The sequence below is a fragment of the Stegodyphus dumicola genome, chromosome X1, assembly GCF_044657685.1.
Source record: "Stegodyphus dumicola isolate Sdum_Otavi_A_Nest chromosome X1, ASM4465768v1".
NCBI lineage: Eukaryota > Metazoa > Arthropoda > Arachnida > Araneae > Eresidae > Stegodyphus > Stegodyphus dumicola.
In genome coordinates, this window is record NC_140780.1 from 240,155,976 (window position 1) to 240,178,323 (window position 22,348).

Here is a 22,348-nt window from a genome sequence, read left to right on the forward strand (position 1 = left end):
TATGCAGTGGCTACAAAACTTTAAAAATTTTACCCATGTACGTCAAAATATCAATTTTTAACTACTTAAGTATATTTTATTTTGTACTAAACATTTGGTTTTTGCAATAAAAAAATTTGACAATTTGTGTACCCAAATCATCAAAATAACTTGACAGTTAAAGGGTTATTGGTACCCAAACAAGCTTCATAATACCCGAACAAGCTTGGATCACCTACTTCTTCTGACTGTGCTAAGAATGATTTAATGTTATATCTCACAGGTGGTACACCTTTGCTTTGTCTAGGAGATTGCCTCAGTTCTGTATTTTCAGAGATACACTCTTTTTCTGAATTATCTTTAAAAATAGTTAGATTTTCTGTATCCTTAGGATGGGGATTTTTTGGTATAAATGTCACATCTCAACTAATTACAATACTGTCAGTATTTGTATCCAGCAAACGATGACCTTTCATTCCTTTTTCATACCTACCCATGATTGTTTAACAGATGTGTCATAAAGTTTTTGTCTCTTCTCTTTCGGTAAATGCACATATGCTGGAGTACTGAATGCTTGTATATGCAGGTAATGATTTCCTTTTATGCCATTTTTCATAACGTTTAACTTTAAGTTCTCTACTTGGCAACCTATTTTGCAGGTAGTTTGCTATAATAACATCTTTGCCCCAATACTTGTTTGGGAGACTTGGAGCTTTTTAACATCACTCTTGTCACCTCAATTAATCTATGGTTCTTTCTTTCAGCGATTCCATTCTGTTGCAGAGAATAAGGAACAGTTTTTTCATGTATTATTCCATTTTCTTTCAGCAATTGTTCAAAGTCATTGCTTATATATTTCCCTCCTCGATCTGATCTTAGTCATTTTGGCGCTTTCCCAAACTGTGTTAACACTTGCTTGATGAAGTGTGCGATATGTTGTTTAGTTTCTTCTTTAAGCTTCAGAAGGTCAACTGAAGTGTATCTACTATAATCATCAATTACTGTTAGCATATATCTTGCACTACCTGGAGTTATAGTTTGCATTGGTCCACAAAGATCTGTATGCACTAAATCAAGTATCTTGGAGGTTCCCAAAGTAGAACAGGGAGCAATATTCATACCTTCAGCCAGAGATTCATTGCACATCCTTAAAATATCGGCAGGATTTCTGTGACCTAATTTTATATGCTAGTCATGAATGCATTTTGTATGGACTTGTTTCGTACGAAGAGCATGTTCACTTTCCTTAAGAAGATACAAACTTCCTCTGATGTAGCTAAAAGCTATTAAATTATCATTGTTCACAATATGGCATTTTGCATCCTTTAAAGTTCACTTCATTTCCATTATCGGTCAGCTTTTTTAGGGATAATAAATATCCAGATAGCTGTGGAACAAAAAGCACACCTTTGATCACAATCTGCATGTATTTCCTCATTTTGATCATTTTGATAGTTTACCAAGCAATTACCTTTTCCCTGACTAAGCACTGTATACCTATTAGCTAAAGTTATTCATTCAGGAATAGAATTACTGTCAAAACTGCTGAACAGAGTTTTATCATTGCACATATGAATAGTCGCTCCAGACTCGATACACCAGTAACTATGTAAATTATTTGCACTTGCAAAGCAATGGTGATTAAAAACTCGTTTCACTTCATTAATGTTACTTGAATTCATAGTTGTGTTGACTTGTTGCTTTTGATTATGCTTAAGCTTCCATTTCACATATTTCCTGCAGTCAGCCTTTAAATGCCCTAATATTCCTTACAAAAGAAATAATTAGGTACTCTATCAGTTGGAATATTAAATGTTAAAGAAGAATATGACTTCAAAGCTTTATTCTTGCTTCCTGTACAAGGTTCATTACTTTCATTTTGACGAGTATACCCTTCCAACAATTTATTTTTAACTAATTCAACAATTAAATCTGCCACTGGTTGTGTTTCTAAAGCTGTTATTAACGTAGCATAATTTTCAGGTAAGCTACTTAAATAAATGCAACGAATAAAGGTTGTGAAATATGCTCACCTAGAACTACTAGTTAATCCACAATAGCTTCCATTTTCATTAGATGATCGCTCATTTGCTCTTTATTGCTGTACTGCAAATTACACAGCTTTTTCAAAAGCCCAACCTTTTGGGATAGTGTTGACTTTTCATGGTACTGTTTGAGAGTATTCCATGCCTCTTTCTCAGTCGTACACTTTCTAATATGTCCTAATTGGTTATCTTTTAACAAAAGTCCTATAGTTGCTCTACCTTTTCCGTTTTTCGAAACCCACTTCGTAGTTACTGGAGATGGAGGTTCTGTAATAACATCCCATAAATCCTTCTTAATCAGCAAGAGTTCCAGTTTAAATTTCCAAGTATAGTAATTTCGGTCATTCAGCTTTTCGATACAGACGTGGTTTAAATCCATAGCCACCATTACGTAACTTTTAAAGACGAAAGAAGAAAATGAAAGTAATCACAGCTCAGCAATTTTAATCCAAAATGCTGATTCAAAATATTACTATATGCCTTTATGAAAGACTTCTCCTAATTACTGGGCCCATAACCTGTTATATAAATAAATTGAATTATACCTTCATCACAGGGATGACAGCGTTTATTAGGAAAAGTAAACAATACTACAGCAATCAACATTACTATGACTAATATATAACTGAAGTTCTAAAGTTGGTAGATTGCCCAAAAACATAGATTATGTCATTTAATGCTCTGAGAGGTGAATACAAGCTAACAAAAGAAAACACATTAATCATTGCATTTCGAGACATTTGGAGGTTTAAAATAACAACACTAACATGGCACATTTAAAATATTAAACTAATAGCTATGTTAATAATAATTATTGTTAATTTAAATCAATTAAATTTATTACTATTAATGTGGTATGGGAAAATATATTTTATTCAATTTTTTTTAATTCGCTTGTTGTTAAATCCTGATTTAAATTGCTGATATTATTCATCTGATTTAAAATCATTGGCACCCTAACTGGGTATTCACAATTCCTTTCAGGTGAAAGCCCCATTTTTTCATAAAATCACACATGACCACAACACACCATCCAAATCCACATGTATATAGTAAACCTATTGTATGGGAGACATGAACCAGAACAAGTTAAAGATGTTCTAAAATTAATATGAAAATTCATCAAAGTAACAGTAGAAAGTATAGATGAAACATTGCAAACAAAGTTGACAAAAGAAAAACATAATAATCTCCCTCGGTCACCACTTCAACAGAACTTGTCAAGGGAAAAGTATTTAAAACTTCAAACTTAGGCGATTAATGAGTTACAAAAACATGTTTCTTTCCTCTGGAACATCTGAGATTTAAAACCATTTTGAGCAAATTTCTGTAATAATAATTAATATTACAAGTTACAAGTAAATTCGGAGCTTCCCCTACATGCCATTTGTACCATCAGAAAACAAATATATACTTGTAAGAATAATTAGAAGTAAATAGCTAAGTATTAAGAATAATAAAAAAAAAACTAGAACTAAGTAATAAGTATTCTACAAAAATGAATGAAATAATACTAACTACAAAAACTGAAAATTGAAAGAGTTAGGGGGAACAATAGAATTAACAATAGAATTTTAAATTACTCTGAATAAAACTATTATGATTGCCTACACATCTGTACATATTTCAGTAAATCAAACATTTGTACCTTCTGTTAGTAACTTTTCTTTTCTTGCTGAAATGGAATTTTTTTTCAATTATAGTTTTGGACATTTGTATAAAAATTTATACGATACACAATTTCATTTAAATATATAAATACGCAAAAATTTTTATATTTTAATCATAACTACATGTACGGAATGCTTTTCAAGCTTAACGCAGTTTACTTATGCATATTTACACACTATTAAAGGAAGAGATGAATACAGCTAATTTATGCACACGTATCTGCATCCTTTGCAGTTTATATATTAACAGACAACATGCAAGAAAATTAAGATTCCAAATGATTTAAAAAATATACAGCATCCAAGTCAAAGCTGGGTAATAAATAATTCATTTAAGTAAGTTCCTTTTCCACGAAGATGCACAGAAAACAAAAACAGAATAATTCATAGTAAGTGTCAAATTTCTACATCATTTATAAAAATAATGATCAGTTAATAAGCACAAGAGGCATAACTTTCATCTTTCAAGCAACAGTATAAAACATAATCTTCAAATTCTTCCGTCTGAAGCTTAAATAATATGGAAATGCGTCATCGAGTAGACGTAGAGCCAAGCCATAGAAAAAAGGACTTTGGACTCCAAGGTGCTACGAAAGAGTGAACTGCACAATCATTCGGAGAAGGACGCTGGTAAGAGCCAGACGACAACGACGGCATTTAAAGACGTGTATATATAAAGGACGGTATTCAAAGATGCACATGTGTAAAAAACATTTAGCTTTGCTTCACTTGTATATAGTCTTATCTATTTCCTGCCACATATGTAATCACCTTGTAGTTTGTAGCAGCTATTCGTGTTTTCATTAAATATGCAAGTTATTCATAAGTCGGATTAGTCATTTCAAGCCCCTAGACAGCCACCTAGGAAGTAAGTTCACATTCATTATGTTTTGGATAGAACAAAGCTTCTTACAATCATGGGTGCTCCAGCTGCTTTGAGCCTAGGAAGAATCATGATGAATATTACAAAAGAAAAGAAGTAAGTTTTTTTCAATTATTTCCACATTGTTACTTCTAAGAATAGTGTTCTACAATAGTGTGAATTAAGATGACTACCTTAAATTCTATTCCTAGAATTTCAAATTCTTTAAGGACTGGGCCGACTAAGTCAATTAAACTGTTACATCAAACTGCATTTGGAACTTGAGTTGATCGGAAAAATAGAGCAAGATTGCGTAGCTTTTGTGGTTTTCCATTTGATTTTAATACTGAAGAAACAAAAAAAAAAAAAAAAAAAAAAAAAAAAAAATCTCTTACTGCAAATGATTTTATTTCTGTGTGTAATTTGTTACATCTTAATTATGATTCAAATTCTGCTAAAAACTGTTATTTAATATTGAATAGTCTTTGTGATTTTAAGCTTCTAAAATCCAAAAGTGATGACGACGATGAGTTATCCGAAAACAAACGTGTTTATGAGTCTGATAAAATTATGATGTTAATTCTGTTCGGTCAGAATCACTCCCATAAATTGCTCAGTGGATAAAAACATTATAATGCCTAGAAATATTTCCCTACATTTTCGTGATATCTTAGAATCTACCTTAAGTTATCGGAATTACAGAAAATTGTGTTTCTAAAAAATTGCTTACTGGTTCTGCTAAAGTATTTATTCATTCTTTAAAATGTATAATGTCATGGGACAAATTAAAAGAAAATCTTTTATCTGAATTTGGTTCTAAAATAAACAGTGCACAACTTCATAATTTATTACAGAAACGGCACTTAAAACCTGGTGAATTCTTTCCGAATATTTAATTGCCATGTGTGAAATAGCCAGTTGTGTTTCTGTTGATGATTCAGCAATTCTTGATTATGTAATCAATGGGATACCAGATCAGAGTAGCAACAAAATTATTTTGTATGGGTGTAAAACTATTTCTGAATTCAAAGAGAAATTTAAAATTTATGAAAACATTTGTGTTCCAGATATGAAGAATAAGGGTTATTCAAGTACTAACACACAAAATAAACTATGCACTATACCTAGTAAGAGTAAAGAACCAAGGTGTTATAACTGTGGAAGTATAGGTCATAAATCTAACTCGTGTAACAATAAGAGTAAAGGATACAAGTGTTTTAAATGCGATTTGTTTGGACACAAAGCCGCAGATTGTTCCAAGACATCTTCTAATATCCAAGATGCCAAAACTGTAACACCAATAACTCAGACTTGTCAGAAAGAAATGCATAAAACTATTAATTTAGGTAATTTGAAAATTGATGCTTTAATAGATACTGGCAGTCAAGTAACGCTAATCTGAGAAGATATACATAAGAAGATAGGTTCTCCTGAACTTAAGTTAGCAGATCTACAGTTAACGGGGTTTGGTAATGGGAAAACTAAGCCGATAGGAAGATTTGAAGGTGAATTTGAAATTGATGGTTCTTCATTTCGATCAAATATTTGCGTTATCACAGAAAACGAAATGTTTTTACAAGCGATGATTGGTACTGATATTATAAGGCAACAGGAATTAACTGTAAATGAAAAAGGAGTCTAAGTTAGAAAATTACAACCAGATTTGATGCATATTCGTGATATTTATACTGATGAGGAAGTTGATTTAAATCATATCAAAGACAAGGTACATCGAGATGAAAAACTACACTTAGTAAGGAATTATAAGCCGAATAAAAGTATCTGGCCTGAAGATGCGAATTGCGCTGACAGATCAACTTCCAGTTCATTGCGCGACGCGACGCTTTTTTCCCGCAGAGCAGCATGAAATTGATAAACAGATTTCGGAGTGGTTAGAGAAACAAATCATTAAACTAAGCTGTTTTGATTACGCAAGTAATATCGTACTAAGTAGGAAAAAATGTGGTTCATTTAGACTACGTCTGGACTTTCAGCGCCTGAATAAAAAAATAATTCACGATCGCTTTCCTCTGCCATTAATTGATGATGTTATTGATAAATAACAAGCAGCGATGGTATTTACAACATTAGATTTCAAAAACTTTTTTTTTCATTTTAAAGTAGACGAAGAAAGTAGAAAGTACAAATCTTTAGTGACACAAAACGGGCAATATGAATTTTTAAAAAGTCCCGTTTGGTCTTGCTAACAGCCCAAGTGTTTTACAAAGACACATCTACGATATATTTCGTGATCTTTTAAAGGGCAGTACAGTTGTAATCTATACGGATGACATCATTATTCCTTCTGAAGATGAAGCTCAGGGAATCCAAAAATTGAAACGCGTATTACAGAATGTATCAGAACATGGGCTGAACTAAACATTAAGAAATGTCAATTTTTGAAGCCCAAAATCGAATTTTTAGGACACAAAATTAATGATGGGTAATTATATGTTTCTTCTTCCAAAATGAAAGCAGTAATTAACTTTCCAGAACCTAAATGTGTAAAAGATGTTCAAAGTTATTTGGGTTTAACTGGTTACTTTGGAAAATTTATACCTAATTATTCATTAATTGCAAAACCACTTAGTGATTTACTGAAGAAAGATTATAAATTTAAATTCAAAACTAAAGTACTTTATGCTTTTAACAAATTAAAACGCATCTTGACATCTTAACCTGTTTTGTGTATTTATAATCCAAAAGCAGAAACCGAAATACAACAGTGACTGTGGCTTTGTGTCCCAACAAATCGCATTTAAAACACTTGTATCCTTTACTCTTATTGTTACACGAGTTAGATTTATGACCTATACTTCCACAGTTATAACACCTTGGTTCTTTACTCTTACTAGGTATAGTGCATAGTTTATTTTGTGTGTTAGTACTTGAATAACCCTTATTCTTCATATCTGGAACACAAATGTTTTCATAAATTTTAAATTTCTCTTTGAATTCAGAAATAGTTTTACACCCATACAAAATAATTTTGTTGCTACTCTGATCTGGTACCCCATTGATTACATAATCAAGAATTGCTGAATCATCAACAGAAACACAACTGGCTATTTCACACATGGCAATTAAATATTCGGAAAGAATTCACCAGGTTTTAATACAATAGTGCTAACAGTTATGGTGCAGTTCTGTTACAGAAATCCTTAACTGATAATAAGATGCATCCGGTTTATTATATGAGCAGGAAGGCAACAGACACTGAACATAAATATTCGAGCTATGAACTAGAGGTTAAAGCAGTCGTAGATGCTCTTAAAAAATTCAGAGTGTACGTATTAGGCATATCGTTTAAAATCACGACAGACTGTAATGAATTCAAACAAACTATGAGCAAGAAAGACATTTGTACTAAAATATCTAGCTGAGCATTAATGTTACAAGATTATGATTACACAATCGAACACAGATCTGGTACCCATATCCAACATGTTGAAGCTTTGACTAGAAACCCTGTATGTAAGATAATTCAAGATAGTATCACATTTAAGATAATTCAGGCTCAAGAAACTGATGAAAATATAAAAGTTATAAAAGAAATTTTGAAGTCTAAGCCATATTACGATTATTCTTTACAAAATGATGTGCTTTACAAAGTGTGAATGAAAGTGACGTTGTGAACCATGAATTAGTGGAAGAAGGCTCAAGAAGACACAATATACAGATTCGAAGCCAATGAGGAGAAACGCCAATACAGAAGGAGATTCTGAAGAGAAGCATTTTCCCGAAGAAGCGTCAGTTGCTAAAGGTGATGAATCAAATGTGAATTCCATAAGAACAATTTCAATAAAATACCTTGCAATAGAGAAGCAAAAGATGCTACTGGAGACGAAGAAACTACAGAGACCATCGAAGAAGAAAAGATTGAAGTTGATCAGAAAACCTGATGAGAACGACGCTGATACAGAAAGCAAAGACGAAACAAAAGAAACTAAAGAAGGTGAGAAAAAAGAAAGCAAAGCAGCAGATTCAGAAGATCCAGGAAGAAAACCAAAAGGCTTTGATAATGAAATACCGATTTTGACGATTCCTGATTAGAGACTTGTCCCGATTTCACTAATGAACTATTTTAAGAAGAATGAAGATGATGTCTAAGGATGAAATCTATGAAGGAAGACGGCTTAAAGAAAATGATTTAAAAAGACACATTCAGAAGACGTATTCAGACGGTATCTAAGAAGACACATCCAGAAGACGTATTCAGACGATGTTTAAAAAGACATAAATACGAAGACGAATTGTTCCAGACAACATCAAAGAAGACGTGTTTGAGAAATACATGCATTCAGATAGACAGTTAAAGATGAACGAACGCTGAAAGAGCGTTTAAGAAGAGCTAACGCCGTTATTTCTGAAGATGTTAAGATGTTGAGGGAAGATGGCTGAAATAACCATTTAAGACAACTTTTCCCTCAATACTAACTAAATATTTTTTTTGTTTTGTTTTTTTAGTTTTATTTTCAGATCCTTAGGTGTAGATGGTGGTACTACAAGAATGCCGCATTCTATCAGGATGGAACGAGCAGTTATGGAAATGCATCATCGAGTAGATGTAGAGCCAAGCCATAGAAAAAACGACTTTGGACTACAAGAGAGTGATCTGCGCAATCATTCGGAGAAGGACGCTGGTAAGAGCCAGACGACACCGACAGCATTTAAAGACGTGTATACACTAAAGTGACAAAAGTCGTGGGATAGCAATATGAAAATATACAGATGGCAGTAGTATCGCGTAGAAAATGTATAAATGCGAAGTGCTTTGGCAGGGCTTTCATTTGTGTTCAAGTTATTCATGTGAAGAGGCTTTGACGTGATTATGGCCGCACGACAAGAATTAACAGACCTTGAACGCGGAATGGTAGTTGGAGCTAGACGCATGGGTCATTCCATTTCAGATATCGTTAGGGAATTCAACATTCCGAGATCCACAGTGTCAAGAGTGTGCCGAGAGTATCTAATTTCAGGCATAACATCCCACCATGGACAGCGCAGTGGCCGACCACCTGCACTTAACAACCGAGACCAGCGACGTCTGCGTAGAGTTGTCAATGTTCACAGACAAGCAACACTGCGTCAAATAACCACAGAAATCAATGTGGGACGTACGAGGGATGTGTCCGATAGGACAGTGCGTCGAAATTTGTCTTCCTTGGGCTATGCCAGCAGAAGACCAACTCGAGTTCCTTTACTGACAGCACGACATTGCCTGCAGTGACTCTCGTGGGCTCTTGCGCACATCGGTTGGTCCCTAAACGAATGGAAAACCGTGGCTTGGTCAGATGAGTCACGATTTCAGTTGGTAAGAGCTGATGATAGGGTTCGAGTGTGGCACAGACCCCACGAAGCCATGGACCCAAGTTGTCAACAAGGCACTGTTCAAGCTGGTGGTGGTTCCATAATGGTCTGAGCTGTTTTTACATGGCATGGACTCAGTCCTCTGGTGCAAATGAACCGATCATTGACTGGAAATGGATACCTTCAGCTACTTGGAGATCACTTACAGCCATTCATGGACTTCACAAACTCAAACAATGATGGGATTTTTATGGATGACAATGCGCCATGTCACCGGGCCACAATTGTTCGCGATTGGTTAGAACATTCTGGACAATTCCAGCGAATGATCTGGCCACCTAGATCGCCCGACATGATCCCATCAAACATTTATGGGACATCATCGAGAGGTCAGTTCATGCCCAAAACCCTGCACCATCAACACTTTCACAATTATGGACGTCTATAAAGGCAGCATGGCTCAATATTCCTGCAGGGGACTTCCGACTTGTTGAGTCCATGCCACGTCGAGTTGCTGCACTTCATCAGGCAAAAGGAGGACTGACAAAATATTAGGAGGTATCCCATGACTTTTGTCACTTCAGTGTGTATAAAGGATGGTATTCAAAGATGCATATGTGTAAAAAACGTTAGCTTTGCTTCACTTGTATATAGTCTCATCTATTTCCTGCCACATACGTAATCACCTTGTAGTTTGTAGCAGCTATTCGTGTTTTCATCAAATATGCGAGTTATTAATAAGTCGGATTAGTCATTTCAAGCCCCTAGAGAGCCACCTAGGAAGTAAGTTCATATTCATTATGTTCCTGGATAGAACAAAGCTTCCTACAATAATCAAAAGTTGCTCTTCAAATAACACTTTGTAAATACTTCTCTTCAAAAGCCTTGCAGAAAATTCACAGGACATGTACGAAATTTGTAATAAATTAATCTGACTGTTACAAGTGCTTTAATTCACTCTTGACAGAAAAAAATGTCTGAAATAACATCATCCAGGAAAAAACAATTTGGACCACAGTGCAAAGTGAAAGCAATTTTTGACCAAGTGGCACAATTCCTCCTTTTGAGCAAAGATTGCCTGAAAAAAGAATCTTGGATTGTTTTGATATGAACTTAACCTTTTAACTGTCAAGTTATTTTGATGATTTGGGTGCATAAATTGTCATTTTTTTATTCCAAAAATGAAACGATTGCCTCAAAGTAAAAAAAAAATGCCGTGCACTTTGAACTCTAACCTCTATAATTTGAAACCTTCAGGCAATTGCTGCCATCTGTTGAACTGAAGCCGAAATAAACTTCTCACGATATATATTCAGGTATAACAATATGATGCACTCAAAAAAAAATTAGCATGAGTAATATTCAGGTGTGACATTTTGGAATACCAGTGCTGTGCCCGAGATTATTTTGGGCATGGCAGTTAAAAGGCTAATCACTGTCATGCCACAACCACATTATTTACCAGATTTCTCTCTACTCAAGATAGTTCTATGGAGTCAACACTTTTAGACAATTTAAGTTGTTCAAAATGACATGACAGGCTATCTGCAATACAGAATACATGCATTCTTCCAATGTTTCCAAAATGTTCAGGATTATTGGAACAAGTATATATGCTTCCCCAGACTTTACTTTGAAAACAACTATGAAAAAAATTTTAACATTTCATACAGGATACTCTACAGGCATTTTCTGTGAACTTCTTGAACACAGGGTTACTTAAGAACTTCTTAACAGATACCTAAAAATCAGAAGCTTACCTGCATTACAATACCTTCATAACAATTTATACAATTTCTTAGATGAACACTTCAAAAAATTTTAATGAAAATCAGAAACAGATCAAAATGAAATCAAACTCATTTTACTTGAATATTAAATGTGGAAATGACAATATTAACTATGTTAAAAATACTTAATTCTGTTTAAAAAACACACACATTATAACTTAATGAAGATATTTTTAAGACAAACCTGTTCTAGAGTCTGACTAGGTAAATAAGCTTCAACTGTTATAAGGCCATAGTTATGTTTAGCTAAACTTCTCATTTCTCCATACGTTTTCCAATCATGTAAAGCCACAGTTGTTAGGTTATAAAATACTTTTTCTAAATAATGCTCCACATATGCTAAAAAATAAATGTGACATTCTATCAGTCTTCTAAAATTTACTAAAACGCAGTCCACTCTTATTTTAAGATATTAAAAACAAGAAATTTTCAGTTTCATGAAACAAAAATAAAATTTTTGCTGCAATGTTAATATACAAAGTAATTTTATGTTTAATTAAATAATAAATATCAAATTTCATAAGTAAAAAAGTCTGAATCTGTTTACAGAAGGGTATTTAGAGGGAGATTTAAAGTTACATTTAAAAGCAATTATGAGCTGGCTTTTCTCTCGCACAAAATAAAACTGGGCTAGTAAGTTGAAACATTCTCCAGTTTCATAGTGCAGAAGTTTTATATATTAATGCTACTACTCACTGATCAGATTATGAGACTGTAGAAAAAGTAGTTTGCAGTCATTTCAAGCATGCATATATGCTTTATACTTTCCAAACCACTTTAGATAATGCAGTAGGCATGCCTATATATATAAGCCTATATATATAAAGTAATTCAAAATTCTTCAAATTTTAAGAGCTGATAGAATGCACCTGAAAATCATGTTTCATCCTATAACACACATGTATAATTCCAGCAATGAAGCAAAAGGGAATAGCAAATATAAGAACAACAAAGAAGGCACGGAAAAATTGAATAAATTATAGAAGCTGCTCTAAAAAAACAAAAGCCAATATGAGTGTAAGCTTCTGGCAAAAATACAATGCATTTCTTGAACAATTGAAACAGAAATTTTGGCAATAAGATCCTGACTGAAATCAATGAGACTTTTGCAAATGAGGCTATTCAAAAAGAAAGGAACATGACCAGATTAGAGATCCAAAAATCATTCTAGCCAAGTGATTGGTTCATCCCGATCAATCGATTATTCCAGGATTACTGCATCCCAGACATTCGAGATGAAATGGGATGGTCCTTCCAAACAATCTTTCCAAGCTGAAACATGGTGGCATACTGGATCCATATACATGTTTTAATGTTTGATGGAAGAGGATGCAGTGGTACTGGCATGACTCCTTGCAAAAATAACAGGTGCATTCTTGACCAGTCGGTCTGGTTAAAGACATGAGCCAATCAAATGGTCAAACATGATGTCTACACAAACATTTATACAGATACGCTACTAATATAAATGTCGAAGTGTGATGCGCAGATTATTGGCTGCCCACACATAAGGATTATGGTAGTCAGAAACTCCTTCATGTGCATTCTTCAGTAAATTCATTAATGTGCAGCAAATTCTAGATCCACTGCAGTCTGCTAAAGATGCCAGTGTGCAGAATCAATATGTCTTGTTATCTGCAGGTGTCAAGGCATGTATCCTGTATACATGGTAGGATTTAATTATTTGGTCTCATAAGTGCATGCCACAACATTAAATGGGGCACATTTATGGCACTGGAAATTTCTGCTACAATTCAGATGCTTAACAATTCTTCGTTAGGTAAGAAGCATCTGAATTGCAGCAGTCAAGAAATTTCCCATGGTGTTCTATCCTGTGTTCTGCAAGATGCTCACACAGATACTCACTCTGCTCATAAATTCACAATCATTCACAAGTTTTATAATCTAGTATAAGGAAAGGAAGGGAAAGCATAAGGTTAAAATAGCATTAGGGAAGCATAAAGTTTCATTTGCATTCTTGTTTGCAGTTCCATACATGGAATGCATGCATGACTTCTGATTCATGAAATTACTTATTCCTCCTGAAATTGATATTTGAAATGAAACTCTTTCAATTAAAAAAAAAAAAATTCTTTGTTTCATTTGTAGATGTCTTTTTTCCCTCTGAAGAGAAGAGATCTTTGATTGATTGCATTAGAAATCTGTATAGTTTTATTTTAAAATCTATGCCAACACAAGGTTGAAACTTTGTCTAATTTAGTTTGTACACTGGCAGGTATCTCTTAATATTTCAGTGAATTGTCTTGTTTCTAGACACTTCCAATCAGATGATAGCACTTTTATGCTCATTCAATGGATGTATGATTAATTATACTTGAGAGAATATCCTTATAAGACTCATTTTTTGGGGAATATAACATTTAATTCCTATGTTCATAATAAAGTTCACTAATTTTTCAATACTGCCAAATTTCCAATCTAGCTTTAAAATTTCTTTTTTCAAACCCCTATGTTCATAATCAAGTTGACTAATTTTTCAATAGCGCCAAATCTCCAATCCAGCTTTAAAAATTTTTTTTTCATTGTCCTTGAATATAGACACGTAAAAAAATTTGCTAACGCTTTTATTGTAGCAGCAATTTGTAACAAATGTTTCAACTGTTTTTGTTGCTTTTAACATTGTTATTGATTGTTGCCATGAGGAAGCTGTGGCATATATCATATACCTGTATAATTAAGGGCAACAATTCAAAGTCTGCTGTTCTTTTGCGGAAAAATATTCACTTGGACTAGTATCCTGCAGTTAAGAGGTTTACCATATTAAATTCTTGAAATGAAACATAAACTTCATTGATATGCTGTCAAAAATGTCAAAGTATGAAATTCACATTATTTAAAGGAATGCAAAAACAAATTAAGTAGGCAAAAAAGCAACATTTATTTGGCATAGATTTTTAACATTCATAAATGGTTCCAGAGAAACTTACGTTTTCAGGGATGACTTCACCTGCATCATCCTCAATTCAACTGACATTGTAAGTAGAACACTGCACAATCACCACCAATCTCCCCCCTCCCCCCTAAAAAAATACTCATGAAAAGCATGTTTTGAAATCTAATTATGAATGCCTTTCATGTTAGTCTGGTTATCATGCCACTGACAACCATCAGTTTTGAAATTCTTCATTTATTAAAAAGCAGAAAAGTTTATTAAAAGAAATAATTACGATTATAAGGCATTTCCCCCCTCCTTTCTGTATGCCTTCATCGTGTATCAGTAGCACACTCACACATATTCGAGAGGTCCAGGTTCGAGTTCCGGCAAGGGCACTGCTCATTTTTCAAGTCTCCAAACTTCAAAATAACCTAATGATGCCCAAGCTAAAAGGTAGTGGATGACGATTCTTCACCACCGGGATTTGGCGATTGGGACCCTTTACCCAGTTGCCCTTTAAAAGGGGGAGTAAATAAGGTGTTTTCTCCCTCCTTTCTGCATGTCTTCATGGTGTAACGGTAGCACACTTACCGTGTATTCAAGGGGTCCAAGTTCCGAGTCCTGGCAAGGACATTGCTCATTTTTCATGTCTCCTGCTTCAAAATAACCTAATGTTAAAAAATCTTGAAAATTTGAGAAAAATGTTTATAGCATATCCTATAAAAATTCCAGAACACAGTTAAAAAAATCAAGTTTTCAAACCATAAATAATTTTATACTTATTGCTCTACTAGTACAGTTTCTGAAGATAGTACCAAATAATATATATATATATATATATATATATATATATATATATATTTAAACAAATTAAATTTAAATTTCAACAAACACGTATAAAAGTAAAAAAGCAAATTTAAAGCCAAAATTTAAAAAAGCAAATTTAAAGCCAAAAAAATTGAAAAAATTATTTAAAAAAAATGTGTAAACATATAAAAGATTTAATTCTCGAACTAATCTACAATATCATTTAAATTCAGAAGCATAAGCAAATCAAGTGCAAAACCAATCCATGAAAATAAATTCACTAATTTAGCAAATTAAAATTAATTTAAATTTTTTTTTTAAATGCATAAGTGAATGACTGTTGAGCAGGCAGGAGACAGACTTATCAAGGGGAAGTTGCCTCCAAACCTAACTCTCCAATCTTTGGAGATCTTTGGTTTGGAGGATTGGAAATCAAACCAAAGATTGGATATCCAATCTTTGGTTTGGAGGCAACTTCCCCTTGATAAGTCTGTCTCCTGTCTGCTCAACAGTCATTCACTTATGCATTTAAAAAAAAATTGTTTGGATTAATTTTAATTTGCTAAATTGGTGAATTTATTTTCATGGATTGGTTTTGCACTTGATTTGCTTATGCTTCTGAATTTAAATGATATTGTAGATTAGTTCGAGAATTAAATCTTTTAAATGTTTACACTTTTTTTTTCAATTTTTTTGGCTTTAAATTTGCTTTTTTTTAATTTTGGCTTTAAATTTGCTTTTTTACTTTTATATGTGTTTGTTAAAATTTTAATTTAATTTGTTTAAATTTAAATTTCATTCCTTGCAGCAATGGCGCAAAGAATTTAATTAAATTTGTATTTAAATTTAATCAATTTATTTAAATTAAATTTATTTAATTAAATTCAATTTTTTCTTATGAAACTATATTATATATATATATATAAATGAAGTTGGTATACAGTAGACTTTTTTTTTTTTTTTTTTTTTTGGTACATTCTTTCCTTCTTTGATGGTGAAGTAACAGCCATATGTATAGCCTTAAAGCAATTATTAGCTATCCAATTCAAGTTTGCAAAGGCAGTCACTTTTTCTGATTCTCATGCAGCCATCTGATCAATTAGCTCTGTTGAATAACCATTAAAATCTGAAATTTTGGAATGCCTAGAATTCCTGAGAACACTCACTTTAAAGGGGAAACAATCGTTTTCCAGTGAGTGCCTGGTCATTGTGGCCTTTGGGGCAATGAACAAAAAGACTTCCTTGCAAAAAAAGCTGCCAGCTTACTACAACATCCTAATGCAGACAATGGAGGATTAAACTGCTTTAAAAAAATTTACTTACGTAATTACGTATTTATTTACTAATATCTTCAGACTCATACTGCCTTAAAAAGGTAGAGAATATTAAGTCCTTATCTTATTCCCGAGAGTCCAAGATGCAATGCATTGGCAGCTTTCTGTCTGTCTACAAGACGTGATTGCTTTGCTGCAAAACTGCACCAAATAGGCATTTCAAGCAATCCTATTTGCACACATGGTGATTCTGGAGAAGAAATGGACAGGGACCACCTGCTTCAATGTGCAGCTCTTTCTGGTCTTATAGAAGAGTCGAGATATTGAGAGGAAAAAATGCTCTTTAGGCAATGACTTTGGCCTTTTTGTTCTTAGTTCTACTGTTTATAACCTCTGACTATAACATTTTAGTTCTTTGTAACTTTTTGCCTAACCATTGGAAATCAAAACAATGAATTTTTTGGGGGGTTTTGAATTAACCATAGATTTATGATCAAAGTTACAAAACTACACAACATGTGCATAAGTGGGGTTTAACACTAAACCTTGAATTTAAAATAATTTATTTTATAAAAACAGAAAATTTATATTCTGAAATCAATTATTAGATGGTCAAATCAAAACTATTTACAAGTTAATTACAATCTGATTAAGCTATATACTCTTTTTCAGTTTTTTCTCCATTTACTGAAACTGTATCAGGAATAAAAGTAATCTAATTTTCATATATGTTACAATATCCACTGACATACATTATATCTGTATGCACAATTATTTCCAAGAACTGTTTTCAAAACTAAAAATCTGTCCTTTAAAAGCAAGAAATGAAACAAATTGTGTTTTAAAAAAAAATCACCATGTTTGTATATATTAGTTTTCAGTAGAAATTAAGTTATACATAACTTACATTTTACATTGATAAACTGATCAAAGAGCCTGAAAGAAGATATATTAAGCAAATGAGAGAAGTCCTTTAGACCAATTTTAAGTGGATTTCTGTCATCTAGTTGAAGATGATAATGACAGTGAAGACGAAGTTCAGTTTCAATATCATTGCATAAAGGATCAAGCAAATGCTAAAAAAAAAAGAAAAAAAAGAAAAAAAAATTAAAATACATGTAGAGACAGAGAGACCAAAACTTGAACATTTAATTAAATACTACTAATGTGACATTAAACGCTTAATTAATTTATCAAAAAGTAACCAAAAGTGGCAAATTATTTAACATAAAAAAGGAGGAAATTCAATAAGGACAGTATTGAGCATAATCTTGGAAATCAAATCTGAAATATACATAAATTAAAACAAAAACAAAACAAGTTAATGAACAAAGTAATTCCTCAATTTCTTGATAATTCTTTTGGCAGCTCTTTGAGAAAGATCAAGGAATTTATTCATTTATTTATTTTATTGTTTTAATTTACCAACATCTCAGTTTGGTTTCCAAGTTTATGCTTCATGTTTTTTAAATTGTGCCTTCTTGACATCACACAGATTGTCACTTTTGGCAACTATACATTATAGATATGTGCATGTATGTGTATATATATATATATACACACACACATACATATAAAAGTAGACATTTATAAGATATATAAATGTTACATAATCTTCATACATCCCCAACAGTTAACAAAAATACAATCAAACTATACAGTAATTCAAACAAATTACACTCTACTATGCATCAGAACACTAAAGCTGATATGGAACATAAGATCAGTTTATGTTTATGATAATTAGAAGAAACAATTATATTAAAATGATTGTTTTTCTCAGTCTCTGAGTTTAAGGCATAAGCGCAATGCGTTACACAGTCAGACCAATTTTATCACCTTCAAATTCAGGCAAATACTGATCAAGTTGCTCAGATATTCATAATTTATAATGGCTCAGTTTCACCATCTTCTAGTAGCTAGCTCTCACCTTATATCTTTAAACCAACTTCAGAAAAATGACAAAATACCACAAGATCTCTTTTCAATAATGCTGGACTTCAGGAAGCATGCTTATGAATGTACAGCAGATATTTGAATGATGTATAGCCAGATATTATTACACACATCACAAAAAGACTTGCGAAGAATATTATGGAAGGAAGACTCAAATGAATCTATTAAGATCTTTATTGCTGTTACATATGAAACTACAAGTGCTATTTACTTAGCAACAAGGATACTGAAGTAGTAGTGTGATGAAGATTAAGAATCATTACCAAGGGTATCAACAGTTGCTGGAAGAAGCATTTTACATGGATGATATTCTTATTGGCTCTCATTACTTAAAACAGGTATGTGGAACATACGGCCTATGGGCCCTTCGCCCATGACAACCTTCCTAAATATCATTGAATCTGGCCCATTACTCATAGTTGTAATGAATGATTTTGTAAAAATTCTATTTTTCCCTATTTTTTAAACTTTTCATTCTTATTTTCCCCTTTTTTCTTGTTTGTTTGTTTTCGTAGGAATCGCATCTTAACCCTTTGATGGTTATGAATGAGTTCAGCTCGCAATCGAATCATGCTTCATAATGCGCACAGACGAGTTCCACTCAGGAGCAAGATTTTGACCCAAATGGTTAGAAACGAGTACTACTTGCATAGTGAAATTTTTCCCCAATACGCGCTGACGAGCTGAGCTCATTTGTCATTATTATTCTGCATTGATTATGTTACAAAGGAATCCTACTCATGAAATTTAGTTAGTTTTACTGTCTACAGATGGCAGGACGCATTTCAGAAATTTCTTTTCATAATGAAGGGGGAATTTTCTTTTACATTGTTCTTTTTATGCATATTTTGGCACATTTTTTAGGGTGTTTGTAAAGTAAAATGGCTCAAAAGCGAAAGTTAGATAATTATGATGGTGATTATACTTGTGATACAGAAAGCTTATTAAGTTTTGAGTCTGATGAAGACTGTTCACAGTATATCAAGCTCAGAAGACGATTCAACCGATGAAGATTTTTCGAGTGTTCGACAGTGGTGTAAAATTGATTCAAGTTCTCACGCTCCTAGCCGATTTAGTTTTACTGGTTAGTTTAGTTTACGATTTAGTTTTAATGTATATCACACACAAAAAAGATTTTTAGGTAATTACTGTATTTAAATGCTTAATTAGTTGTATTTATTTAGTCCTTTCATTAATTATTAAATGCTACATCTGTTGTATTTATTTAGTCCTTTCAATTTAATATTTGTCTTATAATTAACTATTATTATTTATATAATTGATTGTAATCATTTATAATTTACTATTTGATAATTATTTATTAATTATTTTAAAGTACGTAAAAACTGTTATTTAGGTACTACAAATGCTTTAAGAAATTTTTAAAAAGGCTTTAAGTTGAGCTATCTGCGGCATCGCCAGAGAAGGGTGATATTTTCGAAAGAACGGTGGGGGAAAACTGCTGTCACTTTTGACTACTGTTTACTCGTAATACTGCACAAATTAAGTAAACGACAATTGCTCATTTCCCTAACTGTCAAAGGGTTAATGGCCATCATTTGCCACTGGTTGGGCTTTGTTGCTTGTCTGTTTCTTCTGCTGTCAGTAGTTTGATTGCACTCACTGCTGCTGTATGTAGTTACCAGTTTCCATTTTATGTCAGTTTCATATATTTGTTAATTTGCGATGAAACGCTAATTAAGAAGGCTTTATCAAAGAAGAGAAAAGTTGAAGATGAGAACCATGCATTTCAAGTGAAGTGGACCGAGGATTTTTTGGAATGTAGTAGCAAATAACCTCTTTGTTTGATATGTTTAGAAACTATTTCAGTTTTGAAAGAATGCAACTTAAACAATACAAAACAAACTAATTACAAGAATCAACTGAGAACACATAAGATACAAGATTAGAAAAAGAGTATATCTGTACACAGATGCTGTTCCGCCAACATAACATAATGATGTACTTGACAAAATTGTTCAAGCAAGCTTTACTCTCAATGGTTAAACCTGCAAAACACTCAAAATAATATTCCGAAGATGAGTTTGTCAAGGACTATGCTACTGCCGACACAAAAGCGCTGTGTCCTGAAAAAAGCAATGAAATTAAAAAGATAGCAACATTTTGAATTAATGAAATGGCCACTGAAATAAAATTATATATTAAAAACAATACATTATCCATCACATCAAAATCTGAAGCATTTTCCATTGCTCTTAATAACAGCTCAGGCACCATTGATACCATTCAGTTGTCTATATTTATTGATGGACATTATCCTAACTTCAATTCAGTCGAGGAATTGCATGCTCTCTAACCAATGATGGATACAACAAGGGGTAAAGACATTTTCCAGGAAATAAAAGATACTTTTATTAGTTTCAACCTAAAGTAGGAAATGCTAAGTGGAACATCTACCAATGGGGGGTCCATCAATAATTGCATCAAACACAGTAGTTGTAGTAGCATAGAACACAGTAGTAATATAAAAGGGAAAGCTATTCAGCAGCTAGAAACAAACCCTGGTTGTATGATCTTTCTTACTGACATTACATCACATCTTTTTTTAACTGAATACTACTAAGTTACATACTCAGGAACAGTTGATTCATGAGCTTTATGGACAGATGTTTCTACCTCTAAAGAAAATTTCTATCATTCACTCTTTGAAACAGGAAATTATAAAAGCCTTCAAATGTTGTGGCATTTATATTTAAGTTTTACTAATGAAATGTTATTTAATTCTTTCCTTTCTATTTCTTTTCATAGTGATGTTTCCTCATTCCAGAATTTATGTAGATTGTGAATGGCAAGTGGTTTTATGATAAAGTGTAAAATTTCACATTTTAGAGAGCAAGAGTTTGGACTGCTTCCACTGCCCACCCAACTGACGAAAAGACTGTTCTTGCAGGGAATACTTTAGGCGGAGGTTTGCTCGTTTGGTAAATGTGTTTTTGAAATTATTAAATCTAAGAAAGCTTGTAGTCTTTGCCTGGATTAGGTTAAAATAGTCAAATTTATTATTTCCTTTTTTTTTTTCCTTGCAAAGGAAGCTTTGTGTTGAAACCAGGTCCAGATCGGCTGGTAATTTTTTGTTTGTGTATTTTAATTTAAACACAAGTGCTGAGGGAGAATAAACTTTAAAGTATTTTAATTCTATGTCAATTTGTTAGATATGGTTAGCTATTCTATAAGTCACTGCACAGAACAAGCGTGTAGCTAAGTTAGTTGGAACTCATAGCAGGCGTTACAATGTCACTACAGAAAGACTGTGGTCAAGAAGGTGATTGTTGTTAAGGATAGAAAAGAAAACTGTGAATGCAATGAAGATTATTATCTTTGTCTGATTCCTTGCAGATGCTTAACAATGCATAGTAACTCTGTCAGCAAACAAACTATGCAAAATTACTTGAATGTCTGGATTCCGTTGAGAAGATTCGCTGGATGAACAATGCCTGCAGAGTGAAAGAAATTTAGTGATTTATCCTGAAGTACATTTCCATTGATCAAAATTTACCAATAATTAGCAAAAACATTTATGAATATATTGCACATATGGCTAACACAGAATCCCTATACACTGGTATGCCAGCAGCTGCAAAATCAGGAAATGCACTTCAGATTCCTTGAAGGATTTTAGAACTGAAAGAAGTTCATTGAATGTTATCATACACTTTCTGTTGAGAAATTCTATTGAAAAATTTCACAAAATTTATACACAATCTTGTACATGTGTACATACAACTAAACAAAATTTAG

At 32.9% G+C, this 22,348-nt stretch overlaps 1 protein-coding gene across 4 annotated transcripts in view; it reads right to left on the minus strand.

Annotated features, from left to right (window-relative positions):
- Positions 1–22,348, minus strand: part of SWIP (strumpellin and WASH-interacting protein) — a 228,808-nt gene that overhangs the window by 79,445 nt on the left and 127,015 nt on the right. For all 4 annotated transcript variants that reach the window (XM_085807262.1, XM_085807263.1, XM_085807261.1 and 1 more), the window contains 2 exons: positions 17,541–17,709; positions 11,841–11,995 (listed from right to left, as the gene is read on the minus strand). In XM_085807262.1, coding sequence (XP_085663388.1) covers positions 11,841–11,995; positions 17,541–17,709 — 324 coding nt within the window. The remainder of the gene's footprint in view (positions 1–11,840; positions 11,996–17,540; positions 17,710–22,348) is intronic.